We start from the raw sequence: 18,608 nt of genomic DNA on the forward strand, positions 1-18,608 counted from the left end.
AGGCAGTAAAAGTTCTAACCACGAGACGTGTCTCCAGACGCGGCTGGTCTGTTTTTGAAAAGGGGTCTCACTCTGTAAACCAGTATGACCTTGAACTTATGTTCAACCTCCTGCCTCTCCCTCCCAAGTGCCAGGATTACAGGTGTGAGCCATCATGCCGAGCAGTATATTCTGCTTTTACTATAAGCTTACCAAGATAACCATGCAGTTTTTATAAATGTTTCACATTTCTTCAGGCTAAATAGGTATCGTTCAGCTCAGACGACCTTTCCTGTTGAGCATTAGACTGACCCCATTAAGTGAACATAACTGCGTGGCCGTAAAGGCTCCATGATAAACATCACCATGCCTGCTTAAAGCTTTTTCAAAGGGCAAACGTGGACTAGAAAGGCTCCACTGGGTAAGACTACTTGTTATGCAAGCATGAGGATCTGAGTTCAAATCCCCAGCAGTGCGTGTGAAAAGCCAGGTTTGTGCCTGCCTGTGCCCACAGCACTGTAAGCAGTGGAGACAGGAAGATCACTGGGCCTTCTAGCTGCCAGGCTTCTTCCATGATCCACGAGAGATTGTCTCAAAGTAATAAAACAGGACAACTAATATCCTTCTCTGGCTTCCACACTTACACACACACACACACACACACACACACACACACACACACACACAGGGCAAACACGGGCTGAGTGACACGGCCCCCTGCTTCAAGCCTTCAAGCTCCACGTCCGGTTCCCACTGCTCCCACCACCCTCTCCCTGAAGGTCGATCACTCACATTCAATGCATGGATGGGTTTGGTGACATTGAACTTGTCCATGGTAGATATAATGATGGAGGGTGTGGTCAGGAAAAACAGCACCACAAACAGAGTGAAGTTGATGCCCAGCCACTGGAGCCACCAGCGGACACCCTGGACGGAGAGGTTCTTCCTGCAGAGGGCAACACCAGCCAAAGGGCTTAGTCTCCCAGGCACAGGCCATCTACAACACGGGCAGCGCCTGTGGCTGAGGCAGGTCAAGTTAACTTTAGGGAGGCCAGACTAGGACTCGGGCTGAGCAAGGCAAGTTCTCTGCGCTGGCCTTCAGCCACGGAAGGCTGAGTTTCAGCTCCTGGAGCTCAGAAGGAAAACAGTTGTCAGTAGTGATGGGGATTCCAGTAATGTCACGGACACCTGACACCGTCCAGGCAGAACTCCGGCATTGACACTTCTTGAGGGATGCAATGCTTTGTAACTAATGGTACGTTCTTTCCAGGGAGGGCATGGGCTGAGGAGCAGGGAGGCAAGCAGGGAGCATAGGCACAGCTGGTCCTGACTCCTCACCCCACGGAAACAGCCTCGATTCTGGGATGCTCTATGACCCAGAGGGCAAGACTGTCAGATGTCAGAGGCTGAGCTCAAAAGCGAGGGATAACGTGCATCCAAGATTTACTCCACACAAGCAACCGAGAAGGGCTGCCGAGCAGGCAGCAGGTCTGGATGCCTCCATCCTCAGGGTGGGCCCTAAACCTTGCCCGAGATCTACAGACACGGCTCAGCTCAGCAGCATGCCTCCATTCTACCTAGGGCTGTGCTGTGTAATGTGGCAGTCACATAGCCACGTGGCTACCGAGCACTTGGGATGTGGGGGGCCTCAGCTAGAGAGGTCCAAAAAGCATAAAATAGGCAACAGATTTCAAAGACCAAGTACGAATGGGAGAAACATGAGTCTTGGTTTAAAAATATATATCGCATGCTACAATGTTAGCATTTGGAGTGTACTATAGAGGTTTAGATTAAAATTAATTTCACTTGTGGAGTGAGTGATAGCACATGCCTTTAATCTCAGCACTAGGGAGGCAGGGTGAGTTCAAGGCCAGCCTGGTCTACAGAACAAGTGCCAGGACAGGCTCCAAAGCTACATAGAGAAACCCAGTCTCAAAAAAAAAATTAATTTCAATTATATCTTTCTTGGCTACTAGATAGTTTTTAATGAGGTACATAGCTGACATGATATTTCTTCTGGACAGTATTTGAATGTTAAAGACTGATCATGGGACAAAGCATAGACTCCTCTGCCTGACTTAATCAAACACATCACAGCACTGGGCCCAGAGCCTGGACTCCACGTGACCTATGCGAGGCCACAGGTCTAAAGAAGGCTCAATGCTTGAGAGTGCTGCTTGCTTCAGGGGATCCAGATTCAACTCCCAGCACCAACACAAAGGCTTACAAGCACCTGTAACTCCAGATCCAGAAACGATGGCAACCCTCTCCTGGCCTTTGTGGGCACCAGGCACAGAGATGGTACACAGACGCACATGCAGGCAAAATACTCATGTACATAAAAATTAAAATAATAAAAACAACAAAAGTAGAATAGTATCTGGCATATAGTAGGTGTTTAAACATTTGTTAAAGAACTGGGCATACTGGTGCACACCTTTAATATCAGAGGCAGGTGGGGATCTCTGTGAGTTCAAGGACAGCCTGATCTACATAGTGAGTTCAGCTATGAGCCCCATCTCAAAACAACCAAAAAATAATAAAATAATAAATATTGGGGGATGTTTTTTCTCTCTTTTATTTTATTTTTTAAAAAAGAAAACAAACTATCTTTTTTCATTTTACATACCAATCCCAGTTCACTCCCTCCTTCCTCCTGTTCCCTCTACCTACCCCTCCATCCACTCCTCAGAGAAGGTAAGGGATATTGCTTTGGGGAAGGTCCAAGGCCTTCCCTACTATATACTGAGTAAAGTATCCATCCAAAGAGAATGGGTTCCCAAAAAGCCAGTACAAGCAGTAGGGATAAATCCTGGTGCCACTGCTAGTGACCCTGCAGACTGCCCCAGCCATACAACTGTCACCCACATTCAGAGACCTAATTTGGTCCTATGATTGTTCCTTCCCTGTATGGCTGGAGTTGGTGAGCTCCCATTAGCTCAGGTAAACTGTTTCAGTGGGTGTCTTTGGGGGGATTTTTTGAGACAGGGTTTCTCTGTGCAACAGTCCTGGCTATTCTGGAACTTGCTCAGTAGACCAAACTTACAGAGATCCGCCTGCCTCTACCTCCGAAGTGCTGGGATTAAAGGTATTTGCCACCATCACACAGAAATAAATAAATATTTCTTTAAGAAAAAAAAAAAAGCCAGGCCACATCTATGCTCCAGGTAACCAGGCAACACCCCCCCCCATATTCCCAATGCCCCATCCTTCTACCCACTCCCCAAGCTCTGCATAAAACCAGGTCTTTCTCCCACCCTTCTGGGAACTTACCAGCAGATGTCCTCAGGGTACGAAGCAAAGGTGACGGTCCACTTGGAGACACAGAGTTCTCTGCTATAGGAGGATGGCTGGGGCTCCCCTTTACACCGAAGGCCCTGGCACTTGCAGGCATTAAAGTCTTTCAGGATGCTGTCGAGAAATGCAGAAGCTGTTACGGTGCGGTTGGCCTGTGTGCCACACACAGCCACAGCAGCCACAGACAGAACACAGGCGAGCACAGGATGCCTGCCCCATTGTTACTATCCTATTATTAGTGCTCGAAGAGACCCATGTATGGTGTGCCACACACTTGCAATCCCAGCACTGGAGAGGCTGAGGCAGGAGGATCATGCGCAGATGTGGCAGATCAAATAAAATGACTCCCATGGTCATTAGGGAGTAGCACTATTAGGAGGTGTGGCCTTGTTGGTGTGGGTGTGGCTTTGTTGGAGGAAGTGCATCACTAGGGAGGTAGCTCTGAGGTCTCAGAAGCTTAAGCCAAGCCTTGTGTGACTCACCGTCACTTCCTGCTGCCTGTAAATCCAGATGTAGAACTCTCAGCTCCTTCCCCAGCACCATGTCTGCCTGCATGCCACCATGCTTCCCACCATAATAATGGACTAAACTCTGAGACTGTAAACCAGCCCTAAATACATGTGCTCCTTTATAGGAGTTGTTGTAGTCAGACAGTGGTGGCATCCCAGCAGAGGCAGGTGGATCTCTGTGAGTTCAAGGCCAGCCTGATCTACTAAGTGAGTTCCAGGATAGCCAGGCCTACACAGAGAAACCCTGTCCTGAAAAAAAAAAAAAGAAAGAAAGAAAGCTGGGCGGTGGTGGCACACGCCTTTAATCCCAGCACTCGGGAGGCAGAGGCAGGCGGATCTCTGTGAGTTCGAGACCAGCCTGGTCTATAAGAGCTAGTTCCAGGACAGGCTCCAAAACCACAGAGAAACCCTGTCTCGAAAAAAAAAAAAAAAAAAAAAAAAAGATTCTGTGGCCATAGTGTTTCTTCACAGCAATAGAAACCTTAACTAAGGGTTGGAGAAATGGCTCAGTGGTTAAGAGCACTGGTTGCTCTTCCAGAGGACCCTGGTGCAACTCTCAGCCCCCACATGGCAGTTCAAAACTGTGTGTAATTCCAGGTTCAGGGGATCCAATACCCTCACACAGACATACACACCAATGCACATAAAATAAAAAGAAATAGTTTCAAAAAAAAAAGAAGAAGTTCTAACTAAGGCTCATGGCCTTGTCTACTATTGTCTTAGTTGGAGCTGACTTACAGCTTCAGAGTTTAGTCCATTACAGCCTTGGTCTTATAGTGAGTTCCAAGCCAATCTGAACTATTTTAAGATCCTGTCTCAAACAATCAAAAAGAAGTGCCATTCCTGCCACGCTGCAGAGGGTTTTGATTCATCCCTGACACAACTCTGCAAGCAACAGATTGCTGCATCATTTTACAGACAGGGAGATCGAGGCCCAGCACGTTAGGGTTAGCATCTGCGCATATCCGGCCCACTTCCGTACTGTCTGCACTGCCCTACTATGGCGTGCCTCCAAGGAGTCACCCTCTATGCCTCCTTGTAACACTGGAACATAAAGCTGACTCTGCCAGCCAAGTGGCTCCACTTCCCAGCCTTCACTGTGTCCCACCTCGCTATCTCAAGCTTCTCGCTTTGGCTAAACCCACAAAATCTCACTGCTACCTCAGAGCGACACCTCTCCTCTTCCTACAGAAGAGGCCAGCGCCCTTGGTAACATCCCAGAGACCATCCCCAGAGCCACCATGCCTGAGGCGCAGAAAGCACAAGAGCTTTGACATCCTCTCTGCACCCTACACACTCAGGACTCTAAGGTGTGGTGACACTAAGGTCTGAGGCCTGAGAGAGTTTCATAAGCTTGCAGCTCCAGGATTCTGTAGCCACGGACACCCAGAGTGTTCCACGGGGTCCCCATAGCTGTCCACTTGTCAAGAGACAGAGCAGGACCCTGGGTTCTGAGTTTCAATCCACCTGGCAGGTTGCTACACACAAACAGCAGGGTGGACTGGTGGACTGGAGCCACTGGTGGAAGCTCAGCTGTGGGCCTGAGCCATATCAGCCTGGCAGGGTCAGTAAGGACCATGCCATACCCAACCCGACCAGCTGTCACTGGAATTCCCCCAAGAACAGACTAGACAAACGTGAGCAGGTGGGATGAGGAGTTCTGTCGTACTCACAAAGTAGCCATGGACTTCTCACGGAAGGTGACAAAGGCCATTCCTAGGGGCTGGTCCTGGACCCGGCACTCCTCAGCAGTTACCCTCTCCAGCAGTCTGTCATTCATTCGGGTGTAATAAGAGATGGCATCTTCCTGCCAGAAGATACAGCCCCTGGGTGATGTGACCCTGTGCAGGTGTCAGGGCACCCATGCCTGTCCCCTGCTCCAGGCAGGTAGGTGGCAATGCCTCACCCGCTCACAGCCCTGCACTTCACAGCAGCAGAACTGGCCACAAGTCTTGGGGTTGATGAGGGTCACTCGGCCTGTCTTGGCCTGCAGGCTTGTGTAATAGGCGAGGCTCTTCTCTGCCTTCTTCCTGTACGGTAGGAGTGAGGCTCAGACTCAGACTCACAGTTCTGGGGCAGTTCCACAGCCAACAAGTCCCCACCAACAGGGTCAGGAGCTTAGCTTTGAGATCCAGGAAGAGGCAGGCCCACCCTCCCCTGGCCAGCTGAAGGGTCCCAGCAAGGAAGCAGGTGAGCATCTCAGGGCAGGAGGTGGGAAAGCTGCAGCTGAGCTCAGGCATCACCTCTCTTACCTCTCTCTGCACAGGTACATCAGCTTAGCCACGCTGTAGCAGAGCTGGACATCCACCACCTCACAAGTAGGATACGCATTCCTGTGGTCAGCGAGGCAGGGTAGAGAAAGCCATTGAAAGAGAAGATCCCTGTAGAAATGAGCGCCCCTCCCTGCCCTTGCAATGGAGTCATGGAGTCATGCTGCTGTTGCCTGCCAGCTGTTCCTTTGAAGTTTAATACCAAGAGGGGCGTGTGGTGTGTGTGTGTGTGTGTGTGTGTGTGTGTGTGTGTGTGTGTGTTGACAGGGATTGAACCCACAGCCGCGTGAATACTAAATATATGTTCTATCACTTTTTATATCCCTAACCCCAGAGGCATAATTTTCAATAATATGAAAGTAATTGCCTTGAACTGACAAATTTATACTTACTCAACTTTTCTCAACTTTTGGTTGGGAGGAATTGCTCATGGGGAAATACGAATACAACAGGCCTGAGGTGTGGTTCAGTGGTGGAGTGCTTAGCACACACAAGGCCCTGGGTTCCATCCCCAACACCACTATCCTCCCCAGCCACCCAAAGACAGAGACTGTCATCTGTTCTAAGGATGTATCTATCTTACGCTACTGCTGAAATCCACTCTGCCCATAACCTTTCTGAAGGCAATAGACCCTCTAGAGGGTCTAAGAATAGCAAAACACCCTCAAGTTGGAAAATATCCAAACACATACTAACAGTCAACAAAACGCCTGCATCACCAAGGGTAAGCACTGTATGTTCAGAGTCACACAGTGAGTGAATATTTGAGCCAGAAGCTGAAGCTAGGCTAGCTGCAAGGTCAGCCAATAGCTACCACGAAATGGCCCTGTGCCATATACAAAACACTGTCCACGTGACTCCTGAGGACTCGGGGCCCACATGGGCACAGCCTGCTGCTATTCTGGGTGCTGGGAGCAGAGCCTGCTTCAGCTTAGATTTTAGTGAGTGTCTGAGAGGGTTCCCACGGAGGAACCAACTAATCTGTTGGTCAGTAGGACCATTTCAGATCCCAGCAAGAGCCAGGGGAGGACTGGGGATGTGGCTCAGTGGTAGCGGTGTTATCTAGCAAGATTCAATAATCGGAACCACAGAAAGATGAAAAGAAAACGCTTTGAGGAAAGGATTCCCAGAGAAAGTGGCCCCGCTGCAGAGCAAGCCCACAAGTCCACAAGGCACTGCAACAGCCTTCCCCAGGAAGGCTTCCTAGAACAGGGAAAGTCTGAGTCACAGTGTTTGCCTGGCAATGAGGACACTTGTTTTTCTACTTAAGTGTGTGCATGAAGTAGACTCAGTGTTTCCAAACACTGCCTGGCAGGCAACTTAGAGGAATATTTCTCAAGGAACAGAAAAATTATTCTCTTATCAAGTGAATATGTAAATACATTCACATACATATGTAAATACTTCCAAAAATAGTTGTAGCTACTGAAGGAGAGATTTGGCAATAATTTTAAACATCCTTTTATAGTTCTGTTTATATTAATTATTTCCTAGTGTTTTTGTCATAAACTGCACGAAGTTAATTTGTAGCTAACTCCTAGTATTTGCTAGGAGTCAGTGATGGCAGAGCTGACCAGGATGAAGGGGGAGCCTTGGAGCTGCTCTTTTTGCTAGGAATTGAACCTGAGCTTTCTCTGTGCTTGTGGCTGTACACATCGCCTGCTCTGCCTGCAGGAGCTATGACGATAGTCAGAGGTTCTCCCAATGGATGGCCAACATTCCCGGGCCTGGGAGACCAGCTCTGCGTGAACACTCTCTATGCCTGCACTCTGGATCCTGGATCCCGGAGGCTTCACCACAACAGCTACAGAGTACACCTCCCCATGCACACCCCACACCCGCGCCAGGCCACTGCACAGCTCAGCAGCAACACACTTGGAAGTCACTTGATACCTATGGCAGGGAGGGATTAGCCCTGCATATTTAGACAGACGACACAAGTGTCCATCCTCAGCACAGGCCTCAAAGGCTCCGGTCCAATAACCCTGTTCACCATGAGTGGCTCACAGGGTCTTTCTCTTACCGGAAGTGGCTCTCCACAGTTTCCCTTCTGGCTTCTCTGGGGAGTCCTGTGATGAACAGGGTCTGTCTCACCTGCCAGGGACCATATCAAGAAGAAAGTCACAGAGACAAGTCACAGGATGATGGGGGAAGGGCAGGTGTTACCTCCTTCACATCTCAAGAAAGAAAACCATGGTAGATGAGGTTCAAGTTTTCTCTCTCTTGGCCTTGAAGAGTCCCAGGGGTTATTTATGCTGCCTCCTTTTCCAAAGTAACTCCTGAGCCTGCTTTGTAGGGCAGGGAACTGAGAGAGCCCAGAGAATGACAGCGGCTCAAAGGGGTCAGGCAACAAAGCAAAGAAGTTGAAACCAAGTCACAGTGGGGCACCTGTCCTTAACCCATACTGTTCTAGCTTGGGGACAGGGTGCTGATTAGTTTTAATTTTTGTTTTGTTTTGTTTTGTATTTGTCAATTTAACACAACCTAGAGTCAACTGGGAGGAAGGGACCTCAATTGAGGAAATCACCCAGAGCAGACAGGTCTGTGGCCGTATCTGTGAGAAACTGTCATGATAGATGATTGATGTCAGAAAGCCCAACCCACTCTGGGTGGCGCAATCCCTAAGAAAGTGGTCCAGAACCATATAGAAGACCATCAGCCTGGGAGTGATGAGCCAGTAGGCAGTATTCTCCCAGAGTTCCTGTCTCCGTTTCAGCCAAGACTCAACGATAGACTGTGTTCTGGAAGCTTAAATAAACTTTTCTCCTCTCCTAAGTTGCTTTGCATCATGGTATTTATCACAGTAACTAACAAAGGAGGCTAAAATGGGATGGGCATTTTATTTTGTTTTGGCATGCTGGGTTATCAAAGCCAGTGCCTGGCACATGGCAGGCAAGCACTCTACGCTCGGCTCACACTGAGTTCTCAATGTACTTCTCTACTTCATAGCAGTAACTACAACCCTGACCCCACAGATCAAATAGCAACTGGCAAACTGAAGGAAAATGTCCAAATTACAGCTTACCAATAAATAAATAAATTAATAATAAGTTGAGTATGTTGATGCATGCCTATATTCCTAACACTTGGGAGGTAGCAGCAAGATGATCATAAGTTCAAGGTCACTTTTAGCTACATAGCTAGCTCAAGTCTGGGCTACACAAGACCCTGTGTTCAAAAAAATATATAGTGATTGGTGGTGTTGGTGGTGGTGGTGGTAATGTCAGGTGAGAGCACCCCCCACGTTCACTACTGATGTGGTTCTGTGGAGACTGTGGGGGCTATCCCCTCCATTGCTCACTTGAGACCCTCCCAGAACAAGTCCCAGGCCCCAGCCTCACTCACCTGGCTCTCCTCCTTGTATCTGATGGACCGTGTATGATGCCACATAAAGCCCACAGTGAGGAAGAGGTAGATGACGGAGAAGACGGTGTGCAGCCAAAGGAGGTCATTTCTAAGGAAGACATCACCTGCTGTCAGGGTTGGGCATCCCAACAGAAGGGACAGGTTGCAGGGCTGGGGAGGGATCACCCTCAGTGGGTACCTTGCCAATGGCCAATAGCTCTGCCTCTAACAGATGCCATGTAGTCAACAGCCCCCATCAGTGAGCAAATACTTCAGAGAGACCCCTATTCTTACACTAGGCTCTATGCCCCCTACAAACCTGAAGCTTCCCAGGGCATGGTCACACCACAGTTTCCCTGTCCTGACGTGGGGCTCTATGCCTCCTGCAAACCTGAAGCTTCCCAGGACATGGTCACACCAGAGCCCAGCAACCCAGCAGCACTGAGGTGTTTCCAGCCTGCTCCAGGCTCCCAAACCAGCCTCCTTTGTGGTCAACAAGCTCCGTACTCACTTGGTCTGCAGGTTTGCTATTGTCGTCCTCCCAAAGCTGTACGGGTCTTTATCTGCAGAGAAATAGACAATTAGGTCCAGGGTCACAGTGAGAAAAGTTCTACAGCTCAGAGAGGCACAGCACAAGATGCTTAGACATGGCATGTCTTCCTAGACATGGAAGGCAATGACATCATTCATCAGCCTATTTAGAGTTCCATCACCCAGGACCTCTGCTACAGCTTATTGTACCAGCAATGCCAGAATATAAGTTCATTTTGCACTGAAGTTTGCTTTAAAGATGCTTTGATGATAACTAGAAGCATCCTTGGTTGTTACCAACTCAAGGTTCTCAAGGTTGAGAACCACTAGATGTTACAAGTGGTTCTGGGATGGCATTTTGGGAGCTAAGAAGATATAATTCCACAATGACTTGACTGTGTATCACAGATATCTTCTGGGTCCATGAATAGTAACCTCTGGGATTGGGTAAGGGCAGGAAATTGAAAAATAGATTCTGAAGCTGGAAGTGGAGGCCATATTTATAATCCCAGCACTCAAGAGGGTGAGGGAAAGGGAAGGCTAGCCTGGACTAGTAGGATCTTGTCAAAAAAAAAAAAAAAACAAAAAAAAAACAAAAAAAAACAAGCAAAAACACAGCTGCTGAAACCTCCAATTCTATTGCACCTGAGGTTGATTTTTTTTCCCCCAACTTAGAACCAAACTTGATGAGGGGCCCCAGCTCCCAGCCCAGACTTAGGTGGATTCTCTTCTAGATCTTTATTTGGGTGATAATTTTCTCAAAGTCACTCTATGACTGTCTCACAGCCCACTCTACCGAGTCTTCCGTAGAGTCAATGCCCCACTCCCTCCCAACACAGACAATGGGCAAGAAAGGGTCTCACTCAGCAAGTCTCCCGAGAGGTTGACAGGCAAGATGACACACAGGGACAAGAAGCTGATCACCACCAGCAGGAAGATGATGTGCCTCTGGAAGGACAGGTAGTGGATGGCGTCCTCCCCACACCACTCCAGGATCTGGTCATCGCTGGCCAAGACACACACGTGGGGACATTCTTAACAGGGAGCGACAGGAGGCCAGGCCTGCAAGGCCCCGAGCGAAGTTTTCATCCAACCCTTACAACTGTTGTAGGAGACAGTGTTTTTAGCCCCCATCCTTCCCTTTGATGTGTGGGTACAAACGCACAGAAAAACCGTAGAGCTTTAAGGGCCACACAACTTGCAAAGCTACTGGCATGAGTTCTGGGGCCACCTCCAGTTCCAACACCATGCTCTCAGCAGAGGGCTTGCCATCCTCCGTGTTCTGCTGCTAAAAACATCTGTGTGCCCATTATACAACGGATGAGGCGTGTGGTACACCTTTTGCTTCCACCGCAAGATGGCTGCTGAAAGCCATTTGGGGAACACAGTGCGGCGTACTTGGGCCCTCCTTCTCACCCTCTCTCCCATCCCCCCACCCCAGGGAGGGCTGGGAGAATAAGAGGAGAATATGTTCTGAACATATTATGTCATTCCATCCAAGTATATCACTCCTTCCCTCTGTCCCTGCCATGGCCCCAGAGATGGGGAAATGACCTGATCTGCCTTCCAACCCACAGAAATTCCTGGGTCAGTTGGAAAATCCCAGTCGGGGATATTCTTGCCATAAAGGGAGGAGGGCCAGGTGTTCCACCTGCTCTTTCCTGAATATTCTGCACACAGCAGAGACCAAGAAAGCCCTATGTGGTAAACCCAGAGAAGCAAGTCTGGAAGCCTGAAGAAGCTTACACAACGCTGCGCGGGCCCTGCATCCCAGCACCTTGTGCTGACCGTGCTCAGAGGAACTAACCACCCGTTTCCCACTCATCCGCCCAGCAGAGCTCAAGGACGCAATGAACAAAGAGCGCACCCACTCCCAAGGGTGCTCAGGGGTGAGTGGGTCTCAGGCTCGCTCAGTGTTTCACTCCAGGGTGAGCTCTGCAATTAACACCTTTGCACTTCTAAGCAAGCCACCCACACACCCACTTGGTTCCTCTTGCTTCAACAAGTTCTCTGGCTTCTCCCAATAACTCTGTCTCCTGCCCACAACCTCAGCTACAACTCCCACAGAACTCCCACTCAACAGGTGGGAAAACTGAGGCAAACCAACATGTTTCATTCTATGATATCTTTTTTTTTCTTCTTTTTGAGACAGGGTTTCTTTTTTTTTTTTAAACTTTTTTTTTTATTTAACTTTATTATGTTCATTGGTGTGAAGGTGTCAGATCTCATGGAACTGCATTTTCAGACAGTTGTGAGCTGCCATGTGGGTGCTGGGAATCGAACCCGGGTCCTCTGGAAGAACAGTCAGTGCTCTTAACCGCTGAGCTATCTCTCCAGCTAGGGTTTCTTTTTTTAATTTTTTAAAAATATTTATTTATTTATTATGTATACAATGTTCTATCTGTGTGTATGTCTGCAGGCCAGAAGAGGGCACTAGACCTCATTACAGATGGTTGTGAGCCACCATGTGGTTGCTGAAAATTGAACTCGGGACCTTTGGAAGAGCAGGCAATGCTCTTAACCACTGAGCCATCTCTCCAGCCCTGAGACAGGGTTTCTCTGTGTAACAGCACTGGCTGTCCTGGATCTAGTTCTTGTAGACCAGGCTGGCCTCCCGAGTGCTGGGATTAAAGGCGTGCGCCACCACCGCCCGACCCGTTATCTTTTTCTTTTATAATATTACGCAAGCTAACTAAAGTTTTGTTTTGGTTTACTTTAGGAAGAAATTATTCTACTTAATATTTAACAGTGACTGGATAGGGAAAGGAACTCTACTAGACAGGCTTATATGTGTTGGAGTGAGTTAATGGGGAAATAAATATATTTGCTAAAGACTAGGGAATCTAACTCAGAAGTAGAACACTTGCCTACTATGCATGAAGCTCTGGGATCAATCCCGTATCCATACAGCCACCTTATTTAGTTCAAAATTCTGTCTCTCTCTCTCTCTCTCTCTCCTTCCAAAACGTGGGAATTAAGGACAGAAATCTAAGTGATATCAACTTGGTGATAAAGGCCTGGTTGGTCACTTTTCCTGTGCTAGAAGGAGCCAGCTATCAGGACCGCAGGAGTCTTGGCTCTGCCACTTGTTGCTGTCCACTCCAAAATCTCCACAGTCATCCCTGCTAGACACGTCATTATGTGTCATACTGCAAACAAGACAGTTGCTGGCAGCTGAGCAAGCACAACTACAGCTGCAGCTCCTCCTTTCTGATAAGTGGAAATACGGGGAAAAAAGGACATCTTAGAACTGATGAAAGACGATAAAAATCCACAGAGGAGGCCAATTCCCATAAACTAATATGTGAGAGACCTTGTTGAAAATGGTGGAGCTTGATGGGAGTTGCATCCAAGGTCAGGCAGAGAAGCCTGTGTGAGGATACCATATTCCCTGGAACTGGAGTCACAGACTCCATGAGCTGCCATGTGGGTGCTGGGAATTGAACGCAGGTCCTCTGGAAGAGCAGCCAGTGATCTTAACCCCTGAGCCATCTCTCCAACATGAAATATTTTTTAAATAAAGTTTAAGTTTCAAGAGCCTTTGAAATCCATCTGCAATGTGGGGATCCCTGAGTACCAGTAAGGCTGTGTGCCTGGAAGATCTCCTTCTCTCCTGTACCCTGACTACAGGGGCTTCCCACCCACTTCTGTTCTAGCCCTGATACCCTGTTGGGGTCCTGAGCTGGAAAAGTATGCAAGACACCATCACAGGATCAAACATCTCAGCTACATCCTCCTGAATAATCCAACACCCACACACAGTCACGTGCCCTGGCAGATACCCCCGTCTTACTCACTGCAGGCGGAAGATGGCAGTCAGCCAAGGGCAGCATCCCTAGAGACAGAGAACAGGCATTAGCATCCAACACCTATGTCTTTGGGAAGCAGATACGATCACATCTTTGAGATTAAATAACCATCCCACGTCCTGCTGGGTAAAACAGGGTTTTCCTTCACACATTTGATCAATTACTTCCTCTGGCTCTCATCCTTTGCAAGTCACAACCCCATGGGGAGGGTGGAACTTTAAAAAAAAAAAAAAAAGACACAACCTTGCTAAAAAACCTTTTAAGTTTTGTCAAAATCAGTGGCATTATATAAGCTCCAGGATCAAATCACAAAGCTTCAATCAAGAGCCAGGAAAAATAATGTGAACTTCTGTAAAATTATTTCCAAATGGCAAAAAGAGTGTGTGTGGGGAGGGGGAGAACAGGAACAAGTCTAGAGAATTGGAAAGTACCCCAGAACAGGCCCTGGAGAGGGAAGAAGTGTGTGTAGGTTCTGTGATCTCTTGTGTCCTACTACTCATAGCTAGGTGGCAGCCTGCTGGGAAGGACAAATATCTACTCATTCAACAATGACTAAGTACTTCCCAGATACCTAGTGCTGGGGGACAAGGCTGTATGAGGCCGGGTTCCAGCCCACATTGGCTCAGCATCTAGCAGCTGAGTCAATAATTAACTCTTACACAGAACCGTAAGTGTGAGAGAGGAGCAACTCATGGGTCACAGTCAAGTTGCTGGCAAAGCCCTGGGGATCCACAGCCCTTTCTGCCTGCAGTGAATGGAGCCTTGCAGTGAGGGATCACTTAAACACTGGCTCCTTCCAGCTTTTTCCGAGTCCCTGTGTTTCTGTGCATACGGAGGGCAGCTCCCTCCAGTGTGGATCATGCCCATAGACCGCAGTGCTGCTGTTAGTCACTGAACCAGAACTACTGTCCAGTCCTCCATCAATCATTACCGCCAGGCTACGTGTACCCTCTGCCCTTCAGGCCACAGAAACAACCATCCCTTGGATACCAACCAGTTCATTTTCAAAGTCTTCTTGCCCTGAGGAAGAAGATGACAGCCTCTGGAATCTGGCCTCACTGGAGACACAAAAGGGAAAAAAAAAATATAAATAATTCTAAAATTCAAAAAGGTTGAATATACATGTCCAGTATCCTGCTGTCTAACCTTAGAGTTCAGGATCAAGGCCATTGACTCTCAATAGTTGCAACAAATATAAACTGCTCAAAAACAAAACAAAACAAAACAAAGATAGAGGCAATGCCCACAAACCCAAATGGCATAAAACTCTGTTTTATGGGCTGGACAGCACAGGGCCAGGTGGCATCAAGGAACCATACCTGTGTGTACACCCTCCAACCTCAGCACTGAACTGGTCCCACCTAAAGGAACTTCAGAATGTTGCCTGTTTACAGTGCCTTTCCTAAGACATCCAAATCAATTTAGAATGCTGCATTTTATCCTACCAAAGTGACTGGAATGACAGGCAAAAAATAGAAGCTTCGTTCCAGAGAAAAGAGCCTGAGAAAGAGTGGTCACAGAAACAGAAGGTAGCAGGGGAATAAATGACCCCTCCTCCTACCCAGGAAGTAAGCTAAGGAAAAGAAAGAACACTTGTGAGGTCTCATCGTTGGGATGGATTCACTTCAAAACACACACACAGGACTGGAGAGTTAAGAACGCTGACTGCTCTTCCAGAGGACCTGGATTCAATTCCCAGCACCCAGATGGTGGTTCACAAACATCTGTAACTCCAGTCCCAGAGGACCCAACACCCTCTCGTGACACCCCTTTCTGTCCTCTGTGGGCACCAAGCACACATGTGATACACAGACATGTATGCATGCAAAACACCCATTCACATAAGATAGAAACTATAAATATTATTTAAAAAATACACATGTATTTTATCTAATCCAAGACACCAGCAGTGGTTAGGTGCATAGTTTTTTTTTTTTTAATGAACCATTAAGAAAGAAACAATGGTGCCAATTAAGCTATAACCGATAATCTCATGTTGGGCACGGTGGTGCACACCTGTAATTATCCCATTATTCACTTGAAGGCCGAGACAGGACGATCCCAAGTTCAAAGAAGGCCAACCTGTGAGGCCTGGGCATAGGATACATTTTTCTCAACAACGACAAAAAAAGAGGCACCCCAATTCTACCGTTAAAGGTGCAAAACACTCAAGTGTGCATCTCAGAGTGGATGAACTGGCATGTTAAATATGGTAGCATCTGTGTGTGTGTGTGTCTGTGTGCATGCGCGCATGTGCTAAGGTAAAGATATACATGCATGCACATGTGGTGACTGAGAGCCAACATTTGGCATCTCCCTCAGCCTCTCTTCGTCTTATGTTTTGAGAGAGTCTCTCACTGAGCCTGGAGCTCAGCGCTTCGGCCAAGGCATATGATACATTATATTAGTAAAGTGCCTTGTGTCCTGTTTGAGCTTACTGAGGAGCTAGCTCTAGAAGAGGGGTTGCTTACCCCACCTCTTGCGGCATTTCAGATCCAAACATATTTGTCTCAAAGTGTCCTCCGAGACCCCTTGTCCGAGAATGAGATGCCCCCTCCCCAGTTCTGTGACATGGAGGAAAGAGAAGAGCAAAATAGCCTTGTCTGGAAAGATGTGTCCTCAAGAGTCAGAAAGTAAACCATTCCCACAGAAGATAGCTCCCACGGCCGGCCACTGCTGTGTCCTGAGGTGGGATCTTCATGTTCAGGCCCAAGCTGAGTGGAACAGTTGAAGGGATCTTTTGGGGGGAAAGGAAGCCTCTCTCTAAATGTGCCATCCTTCATCACCCCACCACTGCAACGTTTCAAAAGCTGAAGCAATGGGCCACCAGGATAAACGGGAAAGTGGGGGCCACCGGGATAGACAAGAAAGTGGGGACCACAGGGATAGACATGAAAGTGGGGCCCCCGGGATAGACATGAAAGTGCGGCCCCCGGGATAGACATGAAAGTGGAGCCATCTCCCGTTCCCTTCTTGCTGCCTCAGCTGACACCCCTTCCAGAGGCTCAAGCAACCAGAATAAACAGGAAAATCCAGTTCTAGGATTCATCTTCACTTTTAGTAAAACGCACAGAGCTGTCCCCACCCAAAGAAGAACTGGGAAGGCCTGAGGTCTAGCCAGAGAGCCTGTGTTTGGTTAGCAGGCTTGTCCAACGTGAGCCCTGACCAGAAGGAAGGTGGGCCGCTTCCCCACACCTGCCTTCCTTCTTGATCACTAAGCTGCAGAGCAAGAATTAACTTCAGACATGACGTTCTCAGAGAGCTGCGTCCAAGGTGAGGAAGGAAATGTTATCCGCCTTCCCTGGTGACAAAAATCCTAAAAGTAATGATGATCCTCCACAGCCGGAAACCAGAGCCCGGGGAGAGAGGGGATCCCCAGCATTAGTTTCCCTGAGCACACTCTTAGAGGGAGGCCTCTAAGGGGTCTTTGGTGACCAGCAGAAAGGAAGCTAGAGCTTCTGACTCCAGCCCATCCCAGAAACACACATACATCAACATACACACATACATATATGAATAGACATATACATGTACACACATGTAAGCAAACATGCACTTACATACACACATATATGCACAAAGCACACATATTCATACATAGCACTCACATTCAGAGGTGTGTAGACGTGCTCACATTCTCGGTAAAATGCTTTGTTTTGTTTACCTGCCTGCTTCTGATACCAGGGCTATGCGGCCATAATCCCAGAATCTTCTCCTTATGAAGGAAAACACCAGTACTAAAAACTAAAAGGGGGAAAAAAAAACACCAAGTTAAAGAACACTGGCAGGGCTCTGGGGACAGCCAGACTCAGCGGGCTAGAAGACCCCATCTGGCCCAGAAATAACCCACAGTTTAGCAGCCTGACCCCTCTCTCCACTCATTCAACAACCTCCACCACCTGTGCCAAGTCACCAAGGTTGTCACACTGCCACAGGCTTGAGTGACGTCTTCCTACTCAAGTACATCAGCTGCAGCCGACCCCAATCAGAAGATGAGGTCTGACCTCACCTGATTGAAAAACCGCTCTCCCCTTTACTTCACCCAAACTGCGTTCTTAGAGACAAGCCCTCACTAGCTTGCCCAGGCTTGCCTCTAACCCCTAGGTTCAAGTGATCCCCCAGCCTCAGCCAGTGGTAGCTGGGACTAAGGGGATGCACCTGGCTTGATTTTTCTTAATTATATTTTATTTTATTTTAAGTCAGATTCTTTGTATTTGTTTCTTCGAAAGGCAAGTTTGCAGACACACAGCAAGAGCACCCCGTGAGCCCTGTCACACCCTGGCACTCTAGGCTGGCCCAAGCCCAGAGAGCAGGGAGAGGTGAACAGGCCTGTGTGACACCAGCAGCCCCATGAGGACAGTGAGGCCGCTCTCTCCTACTGGCTCTAGATGTCTGAGATACTTACCTGGCTCCCCAGGCCCTTTACTTCCCCCAACTACACAGCTCTCCCCCAACTACACAGGCGCCTTTGAGATTTAGAGGTGGGGAAAGATGCATCCTGAATAGCACAGGCTTGCCTGCTCTGGTCAAAAGCTGGATTTATTTATGTATGTGTTTATTTAGTGCTGGGACGGAACCTGGCGCCTTAGACGGTCCAGGTCAGTACTAGGTCATACTAGGTTATTGAGAGAGGCCCTGCCTAGAAACTGGGATTTTAAAGGTCAATGTTGTTCCCTTAAGGGAAATCCATAAGCCCTGAGTTTCTGTGAGATTTTCTTAAGTTTTCTTAAGGTAAGTCCAGAGCAGAAGACGTATTTTCTTTTTTTTTTTTTCTTTTTTTTTTTTTTTTTTTTTTTCGAGACACGGTTTCTCTGTGGTTTTGGAGCCTGTCCTGGAACTAGCTCCGGATGACGTATTTTCAAAGGCAG

General features: G+C 48.1%; 1 protein-coding gene across 4 annotated transcripts in view; it reads right to left on the reverse strand.

The window, feature by feature from the left end:
• Positions 1 to 18,608, reverse strand: part of Tmem63a (transmembrane protein 63A) — a 37,140-nt gene that overhangs the window by 11,849 nt on the left and 6,683 nt on the right. For all 4 annotated transcript variants that reach the window (XM_026779904.1, XM_005348953.3, XM_026779903.1 and 1 more), the window contains 12 exons: positions 17,405 to 17,484; positions 14,735 to 14,798; positions 13,729 to 13,766; positions 10,795 to 10,937; positions 9,912 to 9,963; positions 9,401 to 9,509; positions 8,079 to 8,149; positions 6,038 to 6,118; positions 5,692 to 5,815; positions 5,459 to 5,592; positions 3,253 to 3,390; positions 772 to 925 (listed from right to left, as the gene is read on the reverse strand). In XM_026779904.1, coding sequence (XP_026635705.1) covers positions 772 to 925; positions 3,253 to 3,390; positions 5,459 to 5,592; positions 5,692 to 5,815; positions 6,038 to 6,118; positions 8,079 to 8,149; positions 9,401 to 9,509; positions 9,912 to 9,963; positions 10,795 to 10,937; positions 13,729 to 13,766; positions 14,735 to 14,798; positions 17,405 to 17,484 — 1,188 coding nt within the window. The remainder of the gene's footprint in view (positions 1 to 771; positions 926 to 3,252; positions 3,391 to 5,458; positions 5,593 to 5,691; positions 5,816 to 6,037; positions 6,119 to 8,078; positions 8,150 to 9,400; positions 9,510 to 9,911; positions 9,964 to 10,794; positions 10,938 to 13,728; positions 13,767 to 14,734; positions 14,799 to 17,404; positions 17,485 to 18,608) is intronic.

Source organism: Microtus ochrogaster, chromosome 6 (assembly GCF_000317375.1).
Source record: "Microtus ochrogaster isolate Prairie Vole_2 chromosome 6, MicOch1.0, whole genome shotgun sequence".
NCBI classification, from domain to species: Eukaryota; Metazoa; Chordata; class Mammalia; order Rodentia; family Cricetidae; genus Microtus; species Microtus ochrogaster.